Source organism: Prinia subflava, chromosome 3 (genome assembly GCF_021018805.1).
Source record: "Prinia subflava isolate CZ2003 ecotype Zambia chromosome 3, Cam_Psub_1.2, whole genome shotgun sequence".
Taxonomy (NCBI): domain Eukaryota; kingdom Metazoa; phylum Chordata; class Aves; order Passeriformes; family Cisticolidae; genus Prinia; species Prinia subflava.
Window position 1 is genome coordinate 88,614,506 of NC_086249.1, and position 22,965 is coordinate 88,637,470.

At 39.1% G+C, this 22,965-nt stretch overlaps 1 protein-coding gene across 2 annotated transcripts; it reads left to right on the plus strand.

Annotated features, from left to right (window-relative positions):
- The first annotated feature begins 464 nt into the window (after positions 1-464).
- Positions 465-20,925, plus strand: MSL3 (MSL complex subunit 3). Of its 2 annotated transcripts, none has more exons than XM_063392833.1 (13): positions 465-1,282; positions 3,158-3,240; positions 3,773-3,868; positions 4,430-4,530; positions 5,433-5,524; positions 6,251-6,373; positions 6,831-6,991; positions 8,903-9,061; positions 9,308-9,570; positions 9,941-10,050; positions 10,235-10,334; positions 10,767-10,851; positions 20,013-20,925. In XM_063392833.1, the coding sequence occupies exons 1-13, from the start codon at positions 662-664 to the stop codon at positions 20,110-20,112; spliced, it is 2,094 nt and encodes a 697-aa protein (XP_063248903.1). In that variant the 5' UTR covers positions 465-661; the 3' UTR covers positions 20,113-20,925. The 2 variants fall into 2 exon arrangements, with proteins under 2 accessions (XP_063248903.1, XP_063248904.1); XM_063392834.1 differs by lacking the exon at positions 465-1,282 and adding an exon at positions 1,370-1,880.
- Positions 20,926-22,965: the final 2,040 nt, after the last annotated feature.

The window sequence follows — 22,965 nt, forward strand, 5'->3', positions numbered from 1 at the left end:
TGGCATTCCTTACAGCTCCCAGCTTTGCTATCAGCCTCAGTGACTGGAAAAAAGATATGAAGATTTAAAATCCTCTTCCCCTTAGCATCAAACTAGTGTATGCTCAGTTGCACAGTCTAGAGTCATTCATCTCCTGAACATCTTCCACAGAAAAACAACTTCAGAAATGCTAAATAATCACAAATAACTGGTCTTTCCACAAGGCTGGCTAAGCCCAGGCCTCCCAACCCCGTTATGGTCTTGTGTAAATAAGAAATCCAGAACTGGCATAAAAATTGCAACAGCCTGAGGGAGCATCTAATAACATCGTGTGGGAAACTGCAGTGTTCCCCTGGCTGAACCCCGTGAGGTCCCTTCCAGACATTGGTCAGCATAAACTGGCAAGAAAGCCAGTTGATTTTGATTGATTCTGATTATCTGCACTATGTGTGCTTGTAGAATCTGAAATTAAACAGTGGATTGGGTTTATTAAACAGTGGATTGGGTTTCTAGTCCCAACACCCTATTTTTTTCTGGTTTTATTTTCCCGAAGGAAGGCTGAAAGAACAACGGAGAGCAAAACAGACCTTACGGGAGATTACAATGTACACAAAGCCATCTTGGGAGTGGGGGCGGTTCATTCGCTCAGCAGAGAACACGGGAAAGAGGGTGAGGAATAGGAATGTCTGCCGATGTTAGGGGAAGCAGCAGCAGAGAGAAGGGCAGCTGTTGTTCTCGGGGTGCACTAACCCTCGCCCGCACCCCGCTCCGCCGGCGGGCACAGGCCCAGCGCACGCCCCGGCTCCCACGGCGCTGGGGCACCGCCGCCACGGCCGGGAGCTCTCGCCTGCTCCAGGGTCTCCCCTGGCCCAGGGCGGGCGGCCGCCCCTCCGCCCGGCGGCACACGTCCCCCACGCCGCCGCGCCCCTCCCGCCGCCGGCTCCCGCATCCCGTGCCGCGCACCCCGCGTGACCGGCGGGGCGGGCACGGGCGGGCACAGGCGGGCGGCCCGCCCCGCTCTGCTCTGCCCCGGGCCGAGCGCCGCTCGCACGCACAGGGCACAGGAAGCCGGGCGCTGCATCCCCGCTCGGTCCCGGCCGCCCGCCCCCGCCGGAGGAGCCGGGGGCGGGGCGGGGCCGGGCCGTCCGCGGCGCCTCCCCGCGGGAGCGGGCGGGGCTCCTCTCCTTTGCGCCATGATGAACAAATGACCTCGCGGGGAATGAAATTTAAGTTCCACCGGGGAGAGAGAGTTCTCTGCTTCGAGCCCGACCCCACCAAAGCCAAAGTGCTCTATGATGCCAAGGTGACCGGCCGCGCGCGCCCCCGCCTCCCCCTCCCGCGTCTCGCCGGGCGGGAGGGCGCGGGGCGGGGCCGGTGCGCGGCCCGCCCGCTCCCGTTACGGCCCCGCGCTCCCGTTACCGCTCCCGCCGGGCGCTGCGCGCGCCCCCGGGCGGGAGGCGGCGCGGGAAGCGGCCGCGGGCCCGGCCGGCGAGGCGGCTCCGCCGGCAGCTGCACTTGTTGCGGGAAACGGGCGCTGGCCCGCGGAGGGGGGAGCAGGCGGGGAGGCCGCGGGGCGGGGGCCACCACGGGACAGGCAGGAGAAGCGAGACGGTGCCGTGCCCGCCGGGCCTGTCCTCCCTCAGTTACTGCTCTCTGCGGGCGGCTCAGGCCGGTCCCCGGTGGGGCTGAGCTCTCCCCGCGCCGCGGGAGCCCCGGGGGTGCGCGGTGCGGTTGCAGCTGTTGGAGCCTCCGGGCCTCCCCGCGCTGGCGAGCGGAGGCGATGGTGGCGCCCGCGCTCTCGGGGCCTGCCTGTCGCGACAGGTAGACAGCGGAGCCGCCGGGCGCCCCTGGAAGGGCCGGACGCGCTTCCCGCCTTCCGCTCTCTGCTGAACACCTGCAAAGTAATTCTGGAGTCTTGCTGCCACCCCTGCAGTTTAGTAGCGTAGCTGGATTTACTTCCTGTCACGCTTTCCCACGCTTACTGCCCGCCCTTCTGCGTTTCAGAAAGGTTTGAGTGGTACCGCTGGTGCAGGAGAGCGTACGGAAATAGAATAGTAAGCAGTGCGCGAGTTACACTAAGAGGTGACTGCCTCATTTAGGGCCTTACCTAAGGCCTTACGGTTACCTTAAGAGTAATGATAGAGCTTTATGTAAATAGAGTGTTTTTTTAGGGTATCAGTGATACACAAGATTATTTTTCAGTCCTAAATCATCTGTGTCCGGCTTGGAAACAGAGTTCTGGGATTTTTTGTTACAGAGAGGGATAAAAAAGGAAGTGTTGTACCTGGATTCTTGATGAAGTTAGTACTTGTTGCTGCAGGCTTGCTAGTTGTGCTTGTGTGTGTTTCTCAAGCATCTTTGATTAGGAATGCCATTGTGCTGTGATACTTTGGGTTGCCCTTTTGTTTGTACACTTACTCATATGTCCTAACAACCTGGCAGCTGTAGTTGCTACCCCTATAAACCTATAACCTGAGTACAAAAATGCATCATACCTTTTCTTCTTTACTGTCAAGTACCCTAAACAGCATAACTGTCTGTGAAATCATCAATAGTTCTTAAATTCTGGATTCCCAAAATAAAGGATCACTGTAGCCTAAGTACTGATATATGATCTATTGAAAGCCACTCAAGTGCAGGTACCACATCTTTTTCTTCTGAGGCACAGGCCCTTTCAGACTGGCCATTAAACATTCGTGAAAACAGAAGAAAACAAAGGTTGAGATATTCCAAAGCCTGTTAATATTTTGAGGCTGAGAGTCTGTGGTGCTCAACAGAGCAGTATTCCCAAGGTTTATGTATAGAGAACTGTGTTTCCTGCTTAGAGGGCTTGAGGAGACAGCACAGGGGAAAAAATGTTAGTATCCCAAATCTCCATATCCATCCTGTGCTACTGCACTATTTGGTGTCTCCCTTTGTCTGTCTTGAAAGCATGGGGCATGTGAGGATAGGACAAAGAGGGTGAGCAGTCTGCAGTGTTAAGAGTAGTCAACAAGAAAGCTATGTTTTCTGATCATTTAGTATAATCCTTATCTTCTGTTCATGTCAATATTAACTGGCAAAATAACAAGTTTGTTTAATTTTCTTTTCTTTTTTCTTTGTGCATAAACTCTCTAAATACCCAAAGACTTACTTTTTCTCAAGCTTTTTAATATATACTATTCAATATTTGTTTTAGATTGTTGATATTGTTGTTGGAAAAGATGAGAAAGGCAGAAGGATTCCAGAATATCTGATCCATTTTAACGGCTGGAACAGAAGGTAAGAACCTATATGTGTGGTTTCAGTTCTTCATTTCTTCTATTTTATTCTGCAAAGACAGGCTTTCCATGGAATATGAAAGGACCAGTGTTTATAGGAATATTTTTGTTTTTGTGAATGCCTTTAATGTACTTGCTCACATTGACATTGGTCTGTATCCGTAAATTTCAGTGAATTGGCTTGATAGACGTGAGTTTAACCTTATGGAATGTCTGTCTGTGGCATATACTTATGGCACCTAAGTGTCCATTAATAAATATTTGTGCTTTCTTAAATCATGCTCTGGATTGTTTGAGTATCAAGGTCAGTACGTGAGTGCAGTGACTGTATTGATAGTGTGTGTCAGTGCTAGAAATGCTATCGTGGGTGAAGTCAAAGCTTGAGGGATTTTAAATGGCAACAGAGAAGAGTGCAAACCTTGTGTTGCAGATGTTGCTTCCAAATGACATTAAATGAGTCCTTTGTATTCATCGTTAATCATGAGTGGCATCTATTCATACTCATTTTTCATTTTCTTTTGACCTGTCCTTAGCTGGGATAGATGGGCAGCTGAAGATCATGTTCTTCGGGATACAGACGAAAACCGCAGATTACAGCGTAAATTGGCACGGAAGGCTGTGGCTCGCATGTAAGAAATCCTTTTGGCCCCAAAATAAATGAGATTTGTTTTCAGACAGATACATCCAGGGGTCTACAACTGAGCTTGGCATCTGAGCCTATGCTGTAGGTGGTAGATATGTACATAATACAGCTGATGCATTCTAGAGAGCTATGCTAAGCTAGAGACCTGTGAATTGTTATTAACACTCTAAAAGACTAACAGCTGAATAGCTATGTTATTCTTAGCTATTGCTGTGAAATGCCTGTGTATTGCATCTGCATCTTCTAAAGAAATATACTAGCAAAATACTTTAGGAAAAATCTGAAGTATTTTTGAGCCAAAGGCAATAATCTAATTAATATTGGTTGGCCATGGCTTGAGGATCTGCTTGAGAACATGAGTATGAGGTAATGTACAGACATTAGGGTATCCACTCTCAAATAAGCATTGTCCAAAGGGTTTCAACATTAATTAATGAAAATAACTCAAACATAGGTTTCCTGTGCATTTGCACATAATTGAATTAGCTAGGATAAGTGAATGAAATAATATTGCTCAAATGTCAGTGAACCGTTTTATGTTCTGTAGGAGAAGAAAGGGAAGAAAGAAGAGACGTTGCAGGTTGCCTGGTGTTGACTCTGTGTTAAAAAGCCTTCCTGCTGAAGAAAATGATGAAAGTAGCGAAAACTGTGAGCTTGTTTTCATCCTTTGATAACTGGTGGGATGCAAATATATGTATCATATATATGAGATATATATATGATATATATGATATGTATATTACATATATATATTTGTATGTCATATATATATATATGAAATATACAAAGGCAGTCATATGAAGAGTGAGATCTGTGTTTCATACTGAGCATCTGTTAAGATGAAATATCTGTTTTCTTCTTTTATTCCAGAGGCTTCTCCTTGCATCCCTTCTACTCAGTTATTCTAATCAGGGATTTCAGAGCTTAATGCTGTTTTCTTTAGGTGTTAGGAATGTTAGGAAGATGTTAGGAAACACAACATTTCCCTGCTAGTGTTAGTGTATTTTTGAGGGCAATAAGATTATTTTTTCCCCCAGTCTACCTCACACAAAGGTCTGTTTCTTGTCATCTGACTGGCTGATTTTACTTGCAAGACAGATCTTTAATTTCCTGCATTTTCCTTTGTGACTAGAAGGCCAGCAGGAGCATTGGCTGACACTTAACTGATGCTCTGGGAACTGTTGCTGAACAGATTCGTGCCTGTTGATTGCATGATTAATATGCTAATCCTCTGTGCAGAACTGAAGTCCAATAAAAATGTGGGTGCTCAAGAATGTAGGGAGCTTTTAAAAGTGAGTGTTTTGCAATTAGAGAGGATGCAAGAATACTTCCTATAAACTCATCTTACATGTTTAAAATATTTGTAGTGGGCTGTAAATAATGCATGTTTAATTCAATTAGAATTATCCATCCTCATTAAGTATAACAAGTGAGTTGTATTTTTCTAGTGGGTTGAGTTTTTTGGTTTTTGGGTTTTTTTTGTTTTGAAAAAATGATTGGTCATAACCTCTGCGATGTAATAATAAATATGTGAACTCTCTTTTATGCAGCTATAAGTAGTTCTTCTTCTGATGACAGTGATGAAGGAACAGATGAAGAAATAAAAAGTGAAGAAAGTGACATAGATGAGAGGACAGAAATGGTATTTTTTTGTGTTCCTTAATAGAATTTAAACATCTGTACTTGAAACTCTGGAAAAAGTGAAGTAGATAAAATATAGAACACAGCTGGTAATTTGGCTAGAATTAAAAACACAATTTTGTTATTTCTGGAGTTTAGTGTGGTTGAGATTTTGAAAATTATACAATGTCATTTTCTTATAGAACTATATGATATAATGCTAAAATACACATTTGTTTCTTTTCCTCTCATTCTACAAAAAAGGCTTGTGTAGAGAAAATGTAGGATACTAGGTTTTCCACTCTTGTGAGTGATGTAAAACTTTACTTGTCTATGTAGGCTGGACAAACCCTAATAGCAGCAGGATGTTTATCTTGTATTTTACTGTGAGACAGGCATGTCACCCTGGTCTTAAGGTAAAATGGAGAGAGGATTGTTTTCAAGAAGAAAAAACATTTATTTTTCTACAGTAAATGATTGATCTGAAGATGTGTAGAATGTGTAGTCATCTGACTTACAGCGTGGGTAATCTGAAGCAGCAACACCTAACAAATTTTTGCATTTTTTTTGTTTTCTTTTTTTTTCAGTTAAACACTTAATGCTAAATTTAAAAAAAAGTTTTAAAAAATTATTTTGCAGATGCTTTCAAGAGCAGTAATGTTAAATAGTTTACATTAAGGCTATTATCCAGTGCTGAAGTTCTTTTATCACAACCAATATAATGTTTTCTTTTGCTGATCTGTTGTAGAAAGAAGAACAAGACACTCATACAAAGAGGGACATGGAAGAAAGAGCAATAAGCATAGAAATTCCTGATGTCTTGAAAAAGAAGCTTGAGGAAGACTGCTACTATATTAATAGAAGAAAAAGGGTATGAAATAAGTTAGGACTCTAATGTGCATGGGGATGTGAGGAAGATGTCAAAAGTAGTTTTTGTTTATACAACTCCTGGAAGTTTTTAACTTCACCTTTTTAGCTTCATGTTGAGTTTAGATTGGGCAAGGAGGAATTCAAGGAGTGTAGGGAGTAGACTTCTCTATAGCTGTAACAGTGGCTTGTCATCTTTAACAGTGTAGTTGGTACCTATTGTGCTTTAGAGTGCAGATTGCTTTTGAAACCTGGAAATGGAGCAGACTTGTTAATCTGACCATGTTTCTTGTTTCTCCTGATGTTGATAAAAAGTGCAGTTTAAAGTTTGAAATGATACAGTCCTGAATTTGCTTTATGTACTAGACATATTCTAAATTAGTTGGTACATTACAAGCTTCTATTCTAACTTGGTATACTTACTGTTTTTATCAGACATTAATTTGTTGTTTCTTTTTCAGCTAGTGAAGCTTCCTTGCCAGACAAATATAATAACCATCTTGGAGTCATACGTAAAACACTTTGCAATCAATGCTGCTTTTTCAGCCAATGAAAGGTCTCGGCACCATCAGATGACTCCACATGCTAATATGAATCTTCATTATGTGCCTCCAGAGAAGAAGTAAGTCATCTTCAGTCCACTGCTGTTGTCACAAGAAGAATGACCTTGCATTCTGTGTTCTGTTTTATGGCTGTTCATTTCTGTGATCTTATACCATAGTGTATATCTGTTTACAGGGCTGAAAGTATTTGACAGATGACTATAGTAGAGTAACACTGATAATTTTTTATCAGTGAGAGAGTCCCTATACTCTGAAAAGTATTACTATGCAAAAGTATCAATATCCTATTTTAAATCATGTAAGTTCTTATAAATACCGAGATGCATTTGGAAGAATGTGTTGCTGTTGTCAATGTGAAGAGCATTATCTCTGATATAAGAATACTCTGCTTAGATAAACTTGAACAAGTTCAAGTTCTAAAAAGGATGAAAAATTAATACAAACACTTGTAAAGAATTCCAAGTGCAAGTTGTTTGTTTAAATGAACATATGACCTTAAATCCTAGATCAGTATGTAGGGAAACTGTGATAACACTAATCCTGATTCATTGAAATTGATGGTGTCTTGGTCTGTTTCTCAGTTGAGCTGTGTATTCTTGTACTATGTTGCAAATGTATTAACCATGCATGTTTACTGTGTTGGGTTTTGATTGTTTTGGGGATTTTTTTTCTCTTAAAATTTTTTGATATTAGATAAGACTGCTTCTATCTAAGTACAATGGGGTGAAATCTTGGTGTTTTATCAAAGATAAATCTTGACTTGTGTTAGTGTTTTATTTCAATGGTGTGTAATTATGCCATTCCTTGCAATATTTTAGCCTATGTGTCTTGTTTTATGTTGACGTCATTCATTCTTTGACAGATTGACGCTTTTCCTTCTTTGTAGCATAATCTCCAAAACAAAAGGTTAGGTGAAATATCAGAAATATGAACAGAAGGTTTTACACGCATTATGATTTTTACAGGCTTATGTTTAAGTAATTTCCTCAATAAAAACAGTTCTTTAGTAAAGAAAAGGGTATAGTTTTAGTGATCATTAAGTAGGAGAGATTCAGCTGACACCTTCATTGTATTTCCCTTATTGCTCTAACACTGAAGGTTATTGACTTTCTTGGATTTATAGAATTTTTGCACATGATGGTCTCCTGACCAAATTCATGTGTAGTAGTTTTAGTAGGTGGTATGAAATATTGGAGGTTTAGAATTTCTACAAGGATCATTTTGGCAGAATCAAATTCTGTTACCATACACATATGTGCCCTTGAAGCATGAGAGAGGAATACCTTCACAAAGGTGAGAGGTGTTGCAGGTGTGCTGCACTCTTTGTTCTTGGTTCTACATGTAATAGCTCATGTACTCATCACCTAATGCTGTAAGTCTTTTACACAGACCTGAAACTGAAATTCCTGGTAGCCTGCAAATGTAGTGCTCTGATTACCAGAGCAGACCATTGGGAACTGCTCTCCAGTGCAAACGTATCTGGTTTTGCTGGTTCACTGGATATCTCTTGAGCACAGCCTTAACTGCATCTTAGTGGCTATGGGTCAAATTCTGCTTATGCTTTTTAGACAGACATTCAGTCTGTTGAGGACTTAATTGTTCTGGCAGATACCTCTTTTTTCAGCGTAGTGAACTTGGAAAACCAAAATAATATTTACTTGAAAAACATCTGACTAACTTTATTTACTCTGCAGTAGATGTTATTAATGAACAGTAATACAACAGGAATAGGTGTGTGATTTTGTTTGGGGTTATGAAGCAGACCTTTTAAAAAATTTGTGTTTCTGGAATAACCAAGAGCAATCATCATCTTTTTAAGTGTCTTTTTAATCGCTTATCATTACTCAGTGATTGAATCAGCATATTGTAGTTAGGATGTTAATGGACTGTATTAAAGAGCAATTTTGTACAACTATGCTGAAAAATTTTCCCATGCAACTTTGAAATTCATAATTTTTTTTCCCCTGTAGTGTCGAGCTATGTAAAGAGATGGTGGATGGGCTGAGAATAACCTTTGACTTCACACTTCCCTTAATTTTGCTCTATCCTTATGAACAAGCTCAATTTAAGAAGGTGACGTCATCAAAATTCTTTCTTCCTATCAAAGAGAACTCAACAAATACTAACAGGTAGGTTAGATATAAAACGTTTAATACTGCTTATCTCAAAAGGTAGGAGAATGTGATAGTCATGGTTTTTAACTTTAATTTGAAGATAAGTATACTTCTGGAAAATTAAATACTAATAGGTCTCATCACTGTAATAGTTACTGGGAGGAGACTGTCTTACCTGAATAAGTGTGTGAAACTAGAAGAGTTTTTTTGTGGGTAGGGCCCCGACCTCTTCAATTCCGTAAAGCTGCCTTAATTTCCTAGAAATCAGGAGGAGCTTTCCCCAAGCCCCCCTCTGCTGAACCCGCCCACGCCTCAGTCGACCGACAGCCAGCCCACCACGGGGGAGCCGGCCACGCCGAAGAGGCGGAAGGCGGAACCCGAAATCCTGCAGTCGCTGCGGCGCTCGACGCGCCACAGCTCCAACTGCGACCGGCTGTCGGAGAGCAGCGCGTCCCCACAGCCCAAGCGGCGGCACCTCGACACCCCGGCCTCCATGCCAAAGCTCTTCCTGCACCTCGAGAAAAGTAGGGTCTTCTCTGTGCCTTGTCGGTCTAAACAAAGTACAAAGCTCTGTTCTTTTTTTGGTGCTGCATGGACTGTGAACGAATGATAGAAGTGGGAAGCCGTTGCTTTTTGTATCAATTCTTTAGCTCTGAGGCCTTATTACCAAAGAGAAATACAAAGCAATATTCTCCGTACTTTGATATATTTTTCCACCGAGCTGCTTTTCTGAGAGTCTATTTTAGGATAGCCTTTATTGAATTTCAGTGTTTAAGACTTCAAACATTTTAGCAGCAGGCCTTAGATGCATTTAATGGCTTATAATTCCTAGTAGTTTACAAGTAGTAAAATTTTTCTGATTTGTTTTGTTTTGTTTTTCCTTTCATTTTGAAGAAACCCCTGTCCATAGCGGGTCGTCTTCACCTATAACTTTGACTCCTAGCAAAGAAGGGAGCACGGTGTTTACTGGCTTTGAAGGTAGAAGAAACAATGAATTGAATGAGGTAACAGACTTTGATGTTACTGTCCTAGATGCAATGATTAAAAATTCTGTGAACTTCAGAGTAGGGCTATGTAAGAAAAGATTTTATTGGTATTACCTATTTCATCTTTGAATTGGAAGTTCTGTACAGCTATTTATGACGTTATGAAGTTTTCATAACCAGTATTGTCATATTTTATCTGTAGGTTTTGTCCTGGAAATTGATGCCAGAGAATTATCCACCAAGTGATCAACCACCACCTCCCTCATATATCTATGGATCTCAACATTTGCTGAGGATGTTTGGTAAACTGATGCAAAATTCTCTGCTCAATCAAAGTTGCTTTTTTTTTTTTTTTCCCTGTGTTGATATCTGTGTGATTTTTTTTGTTTATTACATTTATTTTTATTCTTGGAAGAATGTGTATTTTAATCTATTTGGAACTTGTAGATTATTCACAGATTTGGTTATCCTTTATTGGCTCTGTAAGCCTTCATTTAAGAAAAGCAAAGCAGTGTTACTTCCAGTACACTATCAAACATCATTAAACCCAGCAGCATTCACTTTCTCAGCATGTTTCTATTTAGTAAGGCTGTGAAAGATTGAAAGTAGCGTGCAAGGAAAACTGGGGTCTGTGGTGAGAAGGAATTTTTATGTTCTTTTCTGTATAGTGGATAAAAGTAATTTGGAGTTGTATTTACAAGAAGAGGTATAAACATTATGTCTTTTGTTCACAGTAAAACTACCAGAAATACTGGGGAAGATGTGCTTTCCTGAAAAAAACCTAAAGGCTTTAGTAAAACACTTTGAGATGTTTCTGAGGTAATGTGACACAATGTACCACAGCAGTGTTTCTGTTGTTACATAGATCTAAATGTCCTGGGATGGCAAAGGAGGTTTAAAATAAGATATTAATTTTCTATAACTACAAGATAATGATAAAATTAGCATACCATTTTAACAATAGAAATTCACGTAAAGATGAATATAAGAATTTTTTTATTCTTTAATTCCAATTGAAGGAAACCTGAATTTTCTACTTTGAATTTTGATAAACACATTGATATAGAACTGAAGTGTGAAAATTTTTTGATATATATAGAATGACAAGTCTGACTTGGTTAAGTAGCATGTTTGATGAAGAAATGCAAAGTCTGCATTGGTATTTTTTTAGAGCATGATCTTGAGAGTTTTGATGTTGTATCAATGTTGGGGAGAGAAATTTGTGCTTTAAAATGTGTTTTTAATTGTGGTGGTTTCTTAAAAGAAATGTCTGTCATAACTGAGCCTTGAACAGAAGGATTTCTCTGTTCTGGAGTGCTGTGGTTTGTAGAGATGCACAACTCTCTCTGGCCACACAAGCTCCACCACTGGAGTCAGTAAGGACATACCTGCACCATGATCAGATTGGTTTATCAGGTACTGTAATTATTATTTCTGCATGACATTGAGGATGTGGTTAGATATCTACTGTTGGCACTGCATTGGGCAGTGTGAGTACACTGGAAAATAAAATAGCCCAGGAAAACTTTCAGGAGAAGGTGTTGTAGATGGTAATGGAACAGATCCGGAAATTGTAACTTAAATTTGGTCAGTGGCTTAGGGAAAGATAATGTAGTATTACACGAGCATAAAAAAACCTTGCATTGGAGATCAGGGAGATGAAAGCTGTAAAATGCTTTTACTTTAATTGCTTATTGGAAATAGAAGATGTTTCCAATGTCAAAGTTTCTGCAATACACAGTATTTCTCTGGGAGCAGTTGACAAGTTTTACTGATTCCATTTTGCATCTCTTTTGTCAGATCTTTGTTGGCATTCAAAATACCCTTAAATCAAACAGGACAGAATTAGAGCTCGTTGTTGGAAGACTCTTTTCGCTTGAAGTGAATGTTTATTAGGGAGTTTAACACACTTGTGGATTAGATGAGTTTTTATCAAACCTTTTCCTGTTCAGATTCTTCTGTGTTGATCAGAGCACATTTCTGTTCTTTAGTGTCTTTAATAATTTAATATACGTGTTTTCATATCCATTTTATGGATAAGCTTTGGTGGAGTAGAATAGACAAAGGGAGAAGCATGTCCCCTGCACCCCATAGAATAAAGGTTGCTTATTGGGAAAGGGTTGCTTAAGGGAACTGAAATTCTAGTGATAATATCTATATGTGTTCAACTCTTCCATCTGAGCATCTCATTGAAATGTGCAGTCATCTATAAATGGAAATAAAAATAAATCATGTTTCCATATCAGTATTTTTAGGGGTGATTGAAGCAAATCTCTCAGTAGTTCCCCCTTTCCTTCCATGCTTTGTGTTGTGGTGCAGTCCCCCAAATACACAACCTGCTGTCCTTTTAGGAAACACTTAAGCAGCAGTGTCCCTCAGTCCTTGAGGCCAGGCTACAGCTCAGCCAAAATGAGCCCCACAAGGCAAGCATAATGTGGATACCACATAGCTGTTACATTAAAATATTTGAAGGCTGTAGTTTTTTAAGCACTTTCTTTTTTTGACTGTGTCAAGAAAGCATCAAAGTTACAGTTACTGCTGTAGGAAACATTTGGTCTTAGGTAGCTTTGTAATAAATACTTTTCTTACTCTGCTTTCCTTGTCAGCTGTGCTACTGGGCAACAGAAACCAGTGCAAATTACTAAATTTTTTTTTCTCAACATATGTTCACCTGGTGCTGTGAAAAGTTTTTTCATTTGGGTATTTATTTCTTCGTGCTGCTTGTCATTGAAAGTGATCAAACAATTACATTTTCTAGACACTGGTTCATGCTTGATTTTTATCAAAGGGATAGTTCTGCATTATCTCTTTTCTTTTTAATTTTGATTATCTTTTTAATCAAAAGAAAACTTGAGTTTGAGGTGGCATCTTGTACTGATGCCTAGAAAATAGAATAGATGTTCCCAACAACATTAGAGTGTAAATGTAAAGAGCTTTACTTGAAAGCTTTCAGGTACAAAATATGGTGAAAATCGCATGTGGTATAGTAATTCTACAATTTTTATAAGGTTAGTCAATTAGTATAGTTACCATATACTGTCCAATTTAAAGGTTATGTGGTTAGGTAATAATCCCTGGGGTCCTGCCCCACTGAAAGCAGTCCAGAGGTTCCTTTTTCCCCACTTTATTATGTCTGATCCAGATTCTGGTTGGAAAACACAGTGCCTGCATAGTTGGTTCTCTTCTTGGAATAAGACTAAACAATATTTAGGAATGTGTTTATAATGTTAGGTTATCATTTTTAAATGTAGCGGAAAAGATGGGAAAAATGCTAAAAACTACAGCCATGCTTTAGCAATTTACAAAGCTACAAATACATGAAAAATAGAAAAAGGTAAAAATCTTAGGCATCAATACTAGTTCTTCAGTTTTCACATTCTGTCTTTCCCTTTTTGGGAATGAAAGGATTAATGGATGTTTATTATAAATATTTTATATCAGTTCTGTTCTGGCTTAACTTTTGAACAGTAAGAACTTCCCTACAAGGCCTGTATGCATTAGGTAATAGCAGTCAGTTTACATAGCACTGCTTAATTTTTTAATTTTTTTTTTTTTTTTGTGAACCTTTCTTGAGTGAGAAGCTGAAGTACTCTCCTTTCCTTTATGTCTCTAATAGCAGACAAAGGACTGATGTGTCTGCTTGCATTAATAAAACTACTCTTGAATCTTCGTTGACATCTAGGTAGAGTAGTCCAAGCATAAGTAGTTTATGTATTCTTAAATAAAACTTTCATGCAGTACACAACTGATTTAGTTCTTGCATAGATACTGATTAAATTTTGAATTATGATTTTGTGGCTAAAATTTACAGTTTACCATTTGTACTATTAATCTCCCATGGGCTGAGAAACTGAGACTTATGTAATGTAATACTTTTTCTGGAAGCTTGTTGTCTTTAGTTTACTTAGGACATGATAAATGCATTAAATTAGCTTTGAGATGCTACATGGATAATATTTTCCAGTCATGCCTCAGACTGCTGCTAGACAAGATTTTTCTCAATTTCCCAGACAACATATATTTTTAAGGAATGTATGAAATGCATCTTTTTGACTTTCTTGTTAAGCAGAAACTCTACCCTCTGTGCTCAGTCCAGCTTTCTACAAGTGTGCAAAATGAAAGTTTCTTCATGGAGAACATGAAAGTTGATTTCTCAGTAATAGAATTTGCAGAAGAAAATCAGTTTCTCAAATTAAGTACAAAACTCTGAATCTTCAATTATTTATTTCTGAAATAATTAATAGTACTTGCAGTCTAAAACAGACTCACCAGTTGGTTTCACTGAATTTCACTTAGTTTGCATTTAGTCTTCAGGACCGAGCAGTGGAAGCTAATGCTTTAACTGGTGCTAACTGGTGATTGGACTAGTGAAAGACCCCTGATTAGATCTTCTTGCCTGTTAATAGCTTTAGAGTAAGAGGAAGTCCGAGCTTTAAACTAATTCCATTATTTCAGCCACTTTTGAAACAAAATGCTGCATATGCTCTATTTTACAATTTCCTGGCATTGTAAGGTGCCTAACATGCCTCCAAAGGTTGACTCAGTGATGAGACATGACTGGCAGGAAGGTGCCCGTTTCTGTTTTGCTGTTTCCATTAATTTGCACACAGCCTTGGCTTGGAAACTGTTTTGGAATCAGAGGCCTCCTCCCAGATCTGTTAACCAATAGGACCTACTTAAAAGTTAGGAGGATAGAGTATGTCTGTTTTTACAAGAGCCAGACCCATCTTCACGGAGGTAATTTCAGAGAATATCATTCGCATTTTAGGGAAAAAAAAGGCAAAATGAAGTGGTACAGGAAGGCATAGACAGATATTTTGACTTTGAAATACAAAAGAATGAGTAAGTGATGAAATATTTCTAAAATACTGCTTCTAAAATTTCTAATAAGTTTTTTTTGAGATAAAACCAATGTATTATTTCAGATTATTGAAAGCTAATGATCAAATATTTTAGTTTTGTTAAAAACCCGCAGGTATTTCAAACTCAGTATTTCCTTTAAGCTTAGATCTCTTTTTTCCCTGATGCTCTAAAATCTACTTGTATCTGTTGTGCCACTCTGCTCCGTGGGTAGAAAAATATTTTGATACTGTTGTGTTTTTCTGAGAAGGAAGCCAAATCAGAATGTGACCAAATTAGAGGACTGTGATAATAAAATGTGTATATACAAAGATGACAAGTTGTTTAAGTAACCTTAAAAAATAGATCTCTGGTGGTGACAGCACATTTTGAGTGTAGTAATTTTATTACATATAACTGCAGTGGTGAATTATCACCACTAGTCTGTGCTAATGTACAATTATGAGAGGCTATTTGTGTCTGAGGATGAAAATATTGAGTATTGCACATGGTGAATGGATTAGAAGCATTTTTAGTTAGGCAGAGTTGCTTTGTGATAGAGTTTCTGTGCATTGTGAGTCATTGTGACTTTAATTGCAAAAGGGCAAGTAATTGAAAATCACATTCTGAAAGATGGAAAACAATGCAATTGTGCCAGTGTTTCTCATATTGTATTATTAATTGATTAATATGGTTGAATTATACTGAGGTGTTCTTCTCGTAATGTTTTAGATTAACCAGTTACTTGGTTACACTTGAAAACTTGTTACTTGGTTACACTAGAAAACTTCATGGAATTGGAATCTAAATGTGAGAAAATGAAGTTTCTGAGTATAAATGCACGTCGATTTAGAGTGCACAAACATGTAAAGCAATGTTTTTTTCCAAGTTTTGAAACACTTGGAACTGAAGGAATTCTCTTTGCACAGTGCCCTATTTTAAGGCATTACTACCATTTTTTTGGGCTTTGCTGTATGCATTGAATGGGTAGAAAGGTAATTGCCATTTTGGGCCCTCTCAAACTTTTGGCACCTTTAGGCTGAATTATTCTTAGTGACTGCCTGGTATTGTGCAGGTTCTTACTTTCAGTGGACTTCACTGGCTGCTTGGTCTGCAGAATATGCTTGTTGGTGTTTATTGTCCTTGACTGAAGTTTTATTGCGTTGCCAAAAACTGTTCCTGAAACTCACCATGTAGACGGCTTCTCTTCCTTCTGCTTTCCAAATCATCACGAGTCTGGGAATTTGAATGAGCATATTGCTAGTCAGTAGCTGAGGTTTGGATCATCTACCTAAACTGAGAGGTTGCCCCAAACACTTCAAATGTGTTACAGTAGCTTTTTTAGAAGGCAGCTCTAGGGACCTGTGCTGGCCTTGCCACCAGTGGATCTTCATCCTCAAGACAAACCAAGGACTCCTGTATTGAGCTCTTGTAGGACTGTTTTCCCGAAAGGTCTTTGGGAAGATTTCATTCTCACTCACTCAGTGTGATTCTTGGGAATGTTATGATGGTAGCTTGGCATCTTCAGGGTTCTCCACACTTGCTCTTAAAAGGCCAAGGAATATGATCTCAGTTTCTATATATATCAGTGAGTGACACAAGTCCAGTCAGTAAAAAAGGCCTGTTTACTCCTTTAGCATGGTTCTTGAGACATTGGTTATTAGAATAAACATCTGAAATTTCAGTTCACTTCTTCTGTTGACTGCAATGCGATTATGATGGACTTTGTCTTCTTTTCCCTTGAACAGCTTTCCACATGGAGACAGGCCTATAAATTGGGTAGGGGTGAGGGTCAGATGGTGGCATACATGATTTTTGTGAACCTAAAGCCTTTTAATTTTCAAATCCTGCATTTGAGTAGTAGTGTCAGAGATGAGGTGACTTCTTAATCTGCAAATGACATTTCTTTTGATGAGGTGACTCATAGAGCTAGGAACCATAATGGTCTTCTAGCAAATTTAGATAGATCATTACAGTAGCCTTTCAAACAGCATCTAGATCAGGTCACTGATACCATCAGAGCATCTGCTTACCCTTTAAAACTCTTTAGCAGAAGTGTGTAAAGTCATCTTCCTGGAAACTTTTCCTTTGGACTTTGTCTTCTTATACCTTAATGGCTGAGGATGTCTTTCTAAAACTTAAGTTTTCTTTTCTTTGTCATTTTCACCTTTCTGGGCTGTCCCTAAGTTTATTCATGTGATGGTAGCTGATAAACAGAATTATTTTGCTTCATTCAGAGACTTATGGTAATAAGTTGTGTTGGTGGTGTCAAGACAAGGCCCACCAGAGGATGCTCTTAAAGCTCATACTAATTCAGTGACTCTTTTTGAGATACGTTCATGACATATGTCAAATCCCTTCTAATGTGGCTAGTGATCATTCAGTTCTTCTCTTTGGTAGATCTGCCTGTATAAGTCAGTCAGATGGTAGTGTATTTGTGAGACTACTGCTTAAAAACACCCACACTTGAAGATCAGAACACAGCTTCAAGAATTCCTAAGTTGCCTAAATTGTTCTTTTTCCCTTGTCTCCATCCCCTCTAGGCCTTTCTGAAGTGTTGCCCTTCTAGGAACCTGTGAAAGGGAGGAATAGCTGCATTGTACCATGGTACCTCTGTGCTCTAAGCATGAGTTTATTTCTGAGGACGTTCATGATGAAAAAGGCACGCAGTCTCAAATCAATGTGGACTGTGCATCCCATAACTTGGTTGCTCATCAGCAGTCTCACTGTGTAGATGTATGCATATCAGCTCTATAAAAAGTATAAAAATGAAAAAGGCAGTAATGCAACCGGTGACTGAATTGATCAGATTTGTAAGTTAAAAATAATGAAACAATTTCTGAACAGCTTGACAGCAATGTGCTTCCTGATCTGTTGCTGAGCATTGGCTCTGTGTGCTAATTACAGCTCCCTCTGTCTTTAAATCTTGGCTCATGACTTGCAGGTAACAGTGTAATTGATCTTGGTGCTGTTTTAGCTTGTCCAAGAGCAAAGCAATAGTGAAATATCCAGTAGGCAGAAGTCTTAGGAGACTGCTGATATTTCTGTGCCAGCATTCTGCACTGTGATGTCTTTTGAGTAGAGAGCAGCTTCAGAAGGGCCCTGCTCTTTGTGTTCAGATACAGAAGGATTGGGACAGGAGCTGACTGCGTTCCTTTGTTACAACATGAGCGTGGTCAAGGGTCCTAAAGAGCGACTCTGAGCCGGGAGCGCAGGACTGTGAGGGCACGAGGTAAGGGCACTGACAGATGGCAATAAAGGGTTCTCGTTTGGGTACCCAAAGACTGATTATTGAGGAACACACACAGGAACAGCCAAGGGGTTCAGGGACACAGAGTAGAGGCTCAGGGACAAGAACAGCTTCAAATAGAATCAGGGAAGAGAACAAGGAGGGGCCCGAGGGCACAGGGTTATAAACGAGACATCCTTGTGCTAGAAATTGATTTGTAGCTAACTGAAGTCAGAGGTCATAGCAGTTGATGACTTGGGTATTTTATTAGCTTCTAAATTGTTATAATTTCAGTATTCTTTCTTAGTGGTTTGAAATATTTTACATCAGAAACCATTTAGACCCCTCTATAATCACAGAGCTGCTGTGAAATAAGGGAGTATGTAAAAAGTTGACAATGTGCCTTCTAAATTAACGATGACACCATGAAGGATTGAATTCTTCTAAAAAAGTTTTTATTTCTCACTGCTTTTTCTAGAATTAGTAGGATGTAACTAGTTATTCCTCCAGTTCAGCACTTGTTTGATGCCTATGTTTAAGTGCAAGGATTGGGGGTGTGTGGGGAAAGTCAACCCTTTTTCCTTTATCTGCAGTTTTGTATTGTCACCATTTTCTATGAGCTCTGAGCAATTAATATATTTCTTATTAAAGTGCTTTATTTAGATGCTCTTGCCAGTATTCTTTGATGTTTTGGCTCTCTTTAGATCAAAGGACATGCCTAGTTCAGGCAGTACAGCAGTGAGTGAGGTTGGAGAAGGCCTGTAGTTTTTATGGCATTCACCTGAACATTTTTATTTTTTAATTTGGACTTTCTATGTCCAAAGTATTGGCTATGCAAAACTGACATTTTCAGCTTCCAATAATGGAGTCACCACTCCAGCCACTGTTTCTTGAGAGAGCACAGATTCTGTAAATGACAATGTTTTCTGTTGTTTCTTTTGCTTCCTACTCTTAAAACATGTAGCTAGCATTTTGCCATGTTCATTGATGCTGATCTTTAATATCCAGGTATTTTTGAAGGTCCATGTTTTTTTCTGAAGTACAGCTTGATAATAATCTTGAGTTTAATTATTTTGCCCTTTTGCCTCCGTTTATATACCCAGTGTCTTTGAAATCAAAGGAAGGAGCAGAGAGCTTTTAGTCATTTTAGCTGTTTGTTACTGGTGTTTGTAGCAGCACTGTTTATTTTCATTGTCAATCCTTAACCAAAAAAACAGTTGTATATTAGCAGAGCAGGAAAACATCGTAAAATATTGGGTGCTTGGCAGTTTGAATAGTATTTGCAGACCATCTTGCAGAAATATGAAATTAAGGAACTGAATTTGTGAAGGATGTGTTTTGTCATTAAAACCTGTATTTAAATCAGGTCCTCATGAAAGATGGAGACCCTAAATGCACAGGCACATGAAACAAATGAAAAATCATAGCTTTACTTGCCTTAAAGGATATAGTTTGGCTTAATGGCTCCTGGCTATTTGTATAAGATACTGTGATAACTGACAGTGATAACTGAAAATGCTAGTTTGGACATAAATGAAAGTAGTGATGAGCAGGTAACTTAGAGAAGTTGCAGAAAAATCTCTTAACTTTTTTTCCCCTTCTGTACTATTTCTTTGAATTCTTTTTCTGAGCGTAGCTTTAATTTTTGGATGTTTTATTTTGTTTTGTTATTGAGCTTGAGGAATTTTTTTTTAATGCTTGTTGCATTTTGGAATGATAGGGGAAGGTTGTTTCTCACTATGTGAAACTTGTCAAAAATAGGGCAAATCCTTTGTATGCCAAGTTTCAAAGAGTAATAATTCTTAATTTTCAGGCTGTGTTTTTGCTGAGCTTAAAAATTAATTTCAAAATAGCTTTTCTCTTAAATGTTTCTTATTCTGTTCTTTTTTTTTTTCCTGTGCTTTCTTCTCAGGTTTTTAGCAGAATACCATGATGATTTCTTCCCAGAATCTGCTTATGTAGCTGCATGTGAAGCCTACTACAGTACTAAAAATCCTCGGGCAATCTACTGAAACTATTTATAAGGATTAAATCCTGCTATACATAGCCCATGACAATGCTATTCTGCTACATGGCTACAAGATGAAAAAGGAATTAAAACAACTTCTGGAGTTGAAGACATTGGAAAATATGTTTGTGATGGTTGGATTACCTAGGAATGGAGAACTACTTTTCAGAGATGTGTATAGACAGTGGTGTGAGTCACTTAGAGGATTGAATATAAATCTGACTCCAGATGAATGAAGAAGCCTTGTTCTGACTTTACTGCACAGGACTACACAGAGTAATAAAAAGCAAAGGAGGCAAGAGCAGATGCATTGGCAACAGGACATTTTCATGAAGATAAATCACCATGCTATGTTTCATTGTAATTCAGCCTTTCCTGCATGAGAAATAAGACTTGACTAAACAGTTACATGAAGAGAATTTGTAACTGGTATCTTATGGATTGTTCTCAAAAATTACATTTCATTTGTGGAACTGTTACGATAGAAAGGATTGCTTAATGTAAAGGTGGCTTTGCTATTTGGCTAGTGTGACATCTGCCTCAAAAATGGCTTTGTTGCTTAAATGAAAGATGTGTTGCTGACTTTGCATTTTGCAAAGGTGTATATAGACCTTTCATGGTAAAGCTGACAAGATTCCAAGCAGACCACACACTGCCAGGGATTCAGCATTTACTGACAATAAATGATTTCCAGAGCCCTTATGAAAGAACTGATTTTCTACAAGTAAATGGGAAAGTCAGTGAAGTCACTGCAGTTTAACTGGCAAACACTTCTTTTCTTAATAAAGTTCACAGTGGCTGCTGTGTGGATGTGTGATTTTGACTGTCTAAAACATCTTGTTTGTGCTTAATTAGTATTTTTGAGGGTGCTAAGTGTGCGTGTAATGAGAGGTGGGAGCAGTGACAACATATGGAGAGGAGCCCTTTCTATATCATTGGGTTTTCTTCAGCAGACTTGAAGGATGTCACTTTAGACTGTTTTAGATACTTTGGCTCTGGAAATAGAAGTTCAATGAGAACTGAGTTCCTACAAATGTGACAACACATTCAGTAGAAATTAATTGAAACATAATTCTGGTCATTGAAACCACATGCAGGACTTAGAACACTGGCCTTCAAAATCCTCAGCTGTATCAAGATAGACTCAGATTTTAAAAGCACTGAGAGAAAACAGGACTCTGGTTTACAGACTGCATTCATCACTCTGTAATCCTTGGTTCAGAAAACTTCCATTTGTAATGCAGAGCTCAAGTTTCCTCACAGATTTGCAGAAAATTGTAATTTGGAAGCATCATCTTTCAAATATAAATGGCAAGGTTAGGCTAAGGGGCCAAAAGAAATGTGAAATCTGCTGTTGATATTCATTGTCACTTTTCAGAATTCTGTGGTTTGCTCAAGCTTTTGAGCTCAAAAGATGAGGATTTCCTGGGTTTTGATAATTTAGATTCTCCTTTTTAGAAAAACTTCTATGAAGAGTCTGTTGAACTCAGTTGTTAAACCAGTGTTGGCATGGATGCATGCAGATTTGGTTGTTGTTAATTCTAAAAATTGCCATTTAGCAGCACTTCTCTTTTTTAAACATGTTTCTCTTGTACCAAGGAAACCCCATATTCATAAGCTTTCATCATTCTCAAATGAGAAACATTTTTAATCTCTAGCAGAATCCATGTACATCAAAATTTTGCCAACATGTTTCATTCTAAGTTTAAATGCTGTTTCTCTAAAAGGCAATTCAACAAAATATGAACAAACTGTCTAATATGAGATTAGTCTAGGAATGCTGCCTAAAACTTCAACATTAATCCTTTCTGTTGTAGGAATGCTCATCTGGTTTTGTTCCATTTTCTTCATCTGTGAGTATAAGACAAGTTACAAATGGAGTTTAAACCCTATTGTGTGACTGCTTAACTGTTGAAATGAAAATTTCTGCATCAAGGGGTCAGGAGTACTGGTGCTATTGCCTTGTAGAGATGCTCCAGAGATGTGAGGGGGGAAAAATTCTGATGGTCCAATTATAATGTAGTCTTTATGTGAACAGAATTTTTCATAAAATTTTCTTGAGGCTGCTGTTGGATATAATGTTGCAAGCTCTCTTATTCATAACAACCAAAAACTTTTCTCCAAAATTGCACCTCTTTGTGCTTCTTGACACTTCTAATTGATATAACTTTCATACTTGAATATATATTTGAATTTTAAAAGTTTAGGTTTATATATTCAATTACAGCAATGTGCAACTTTGACATCCCCCTTTGCTGTCACTCTTCATTTATGGCATTCAAAATTTTATACCTGATTTTGAAAAAGTTTCTTTAAGCTGCAACAGTGGGAGACACTTGCAAAAACTTGAAATAGATTGCTGAAGAGGGGCAATTTTTACTAGTCTTCAAATATATAGAGACTTACCAGAGTAGCCCCCCCCAAATTCACTTTGTAATGTTCAAGGGTTCTTGCAGCTAGGGAAGCTTGATAGTGCAGCCATACAGCCAGTGTGAACCTGAAGGAACTTTTTGGATGTCCTCGACTGATGAGATTCTTGATGGGATCCACATCTGTCTAAGGTAATGAAAGTTGCACTTATCTGTTTGTTATTATTTAGTAGCTCTTTGTAGAGTTACTCATACCATGTTTTCTAACCTGATTGAGTCAAAATGGCAAGGATTAGCTGGAGGAGTAGGAAACCCTGACTGAAGCAGGCTATGGGAGCCTTCAGAGGAGCAGGTCTGCCAGCAGACTTCAGAGACAGCAGAGGAGCTGAGCTGAGGAAGCAGGTTAGTGGGCAGTGATAGTTTACATACCTGTTTGTACCAATGTCCCAACATGCCTGTTTGTACAACTCACACATGCCCTGTTTCCC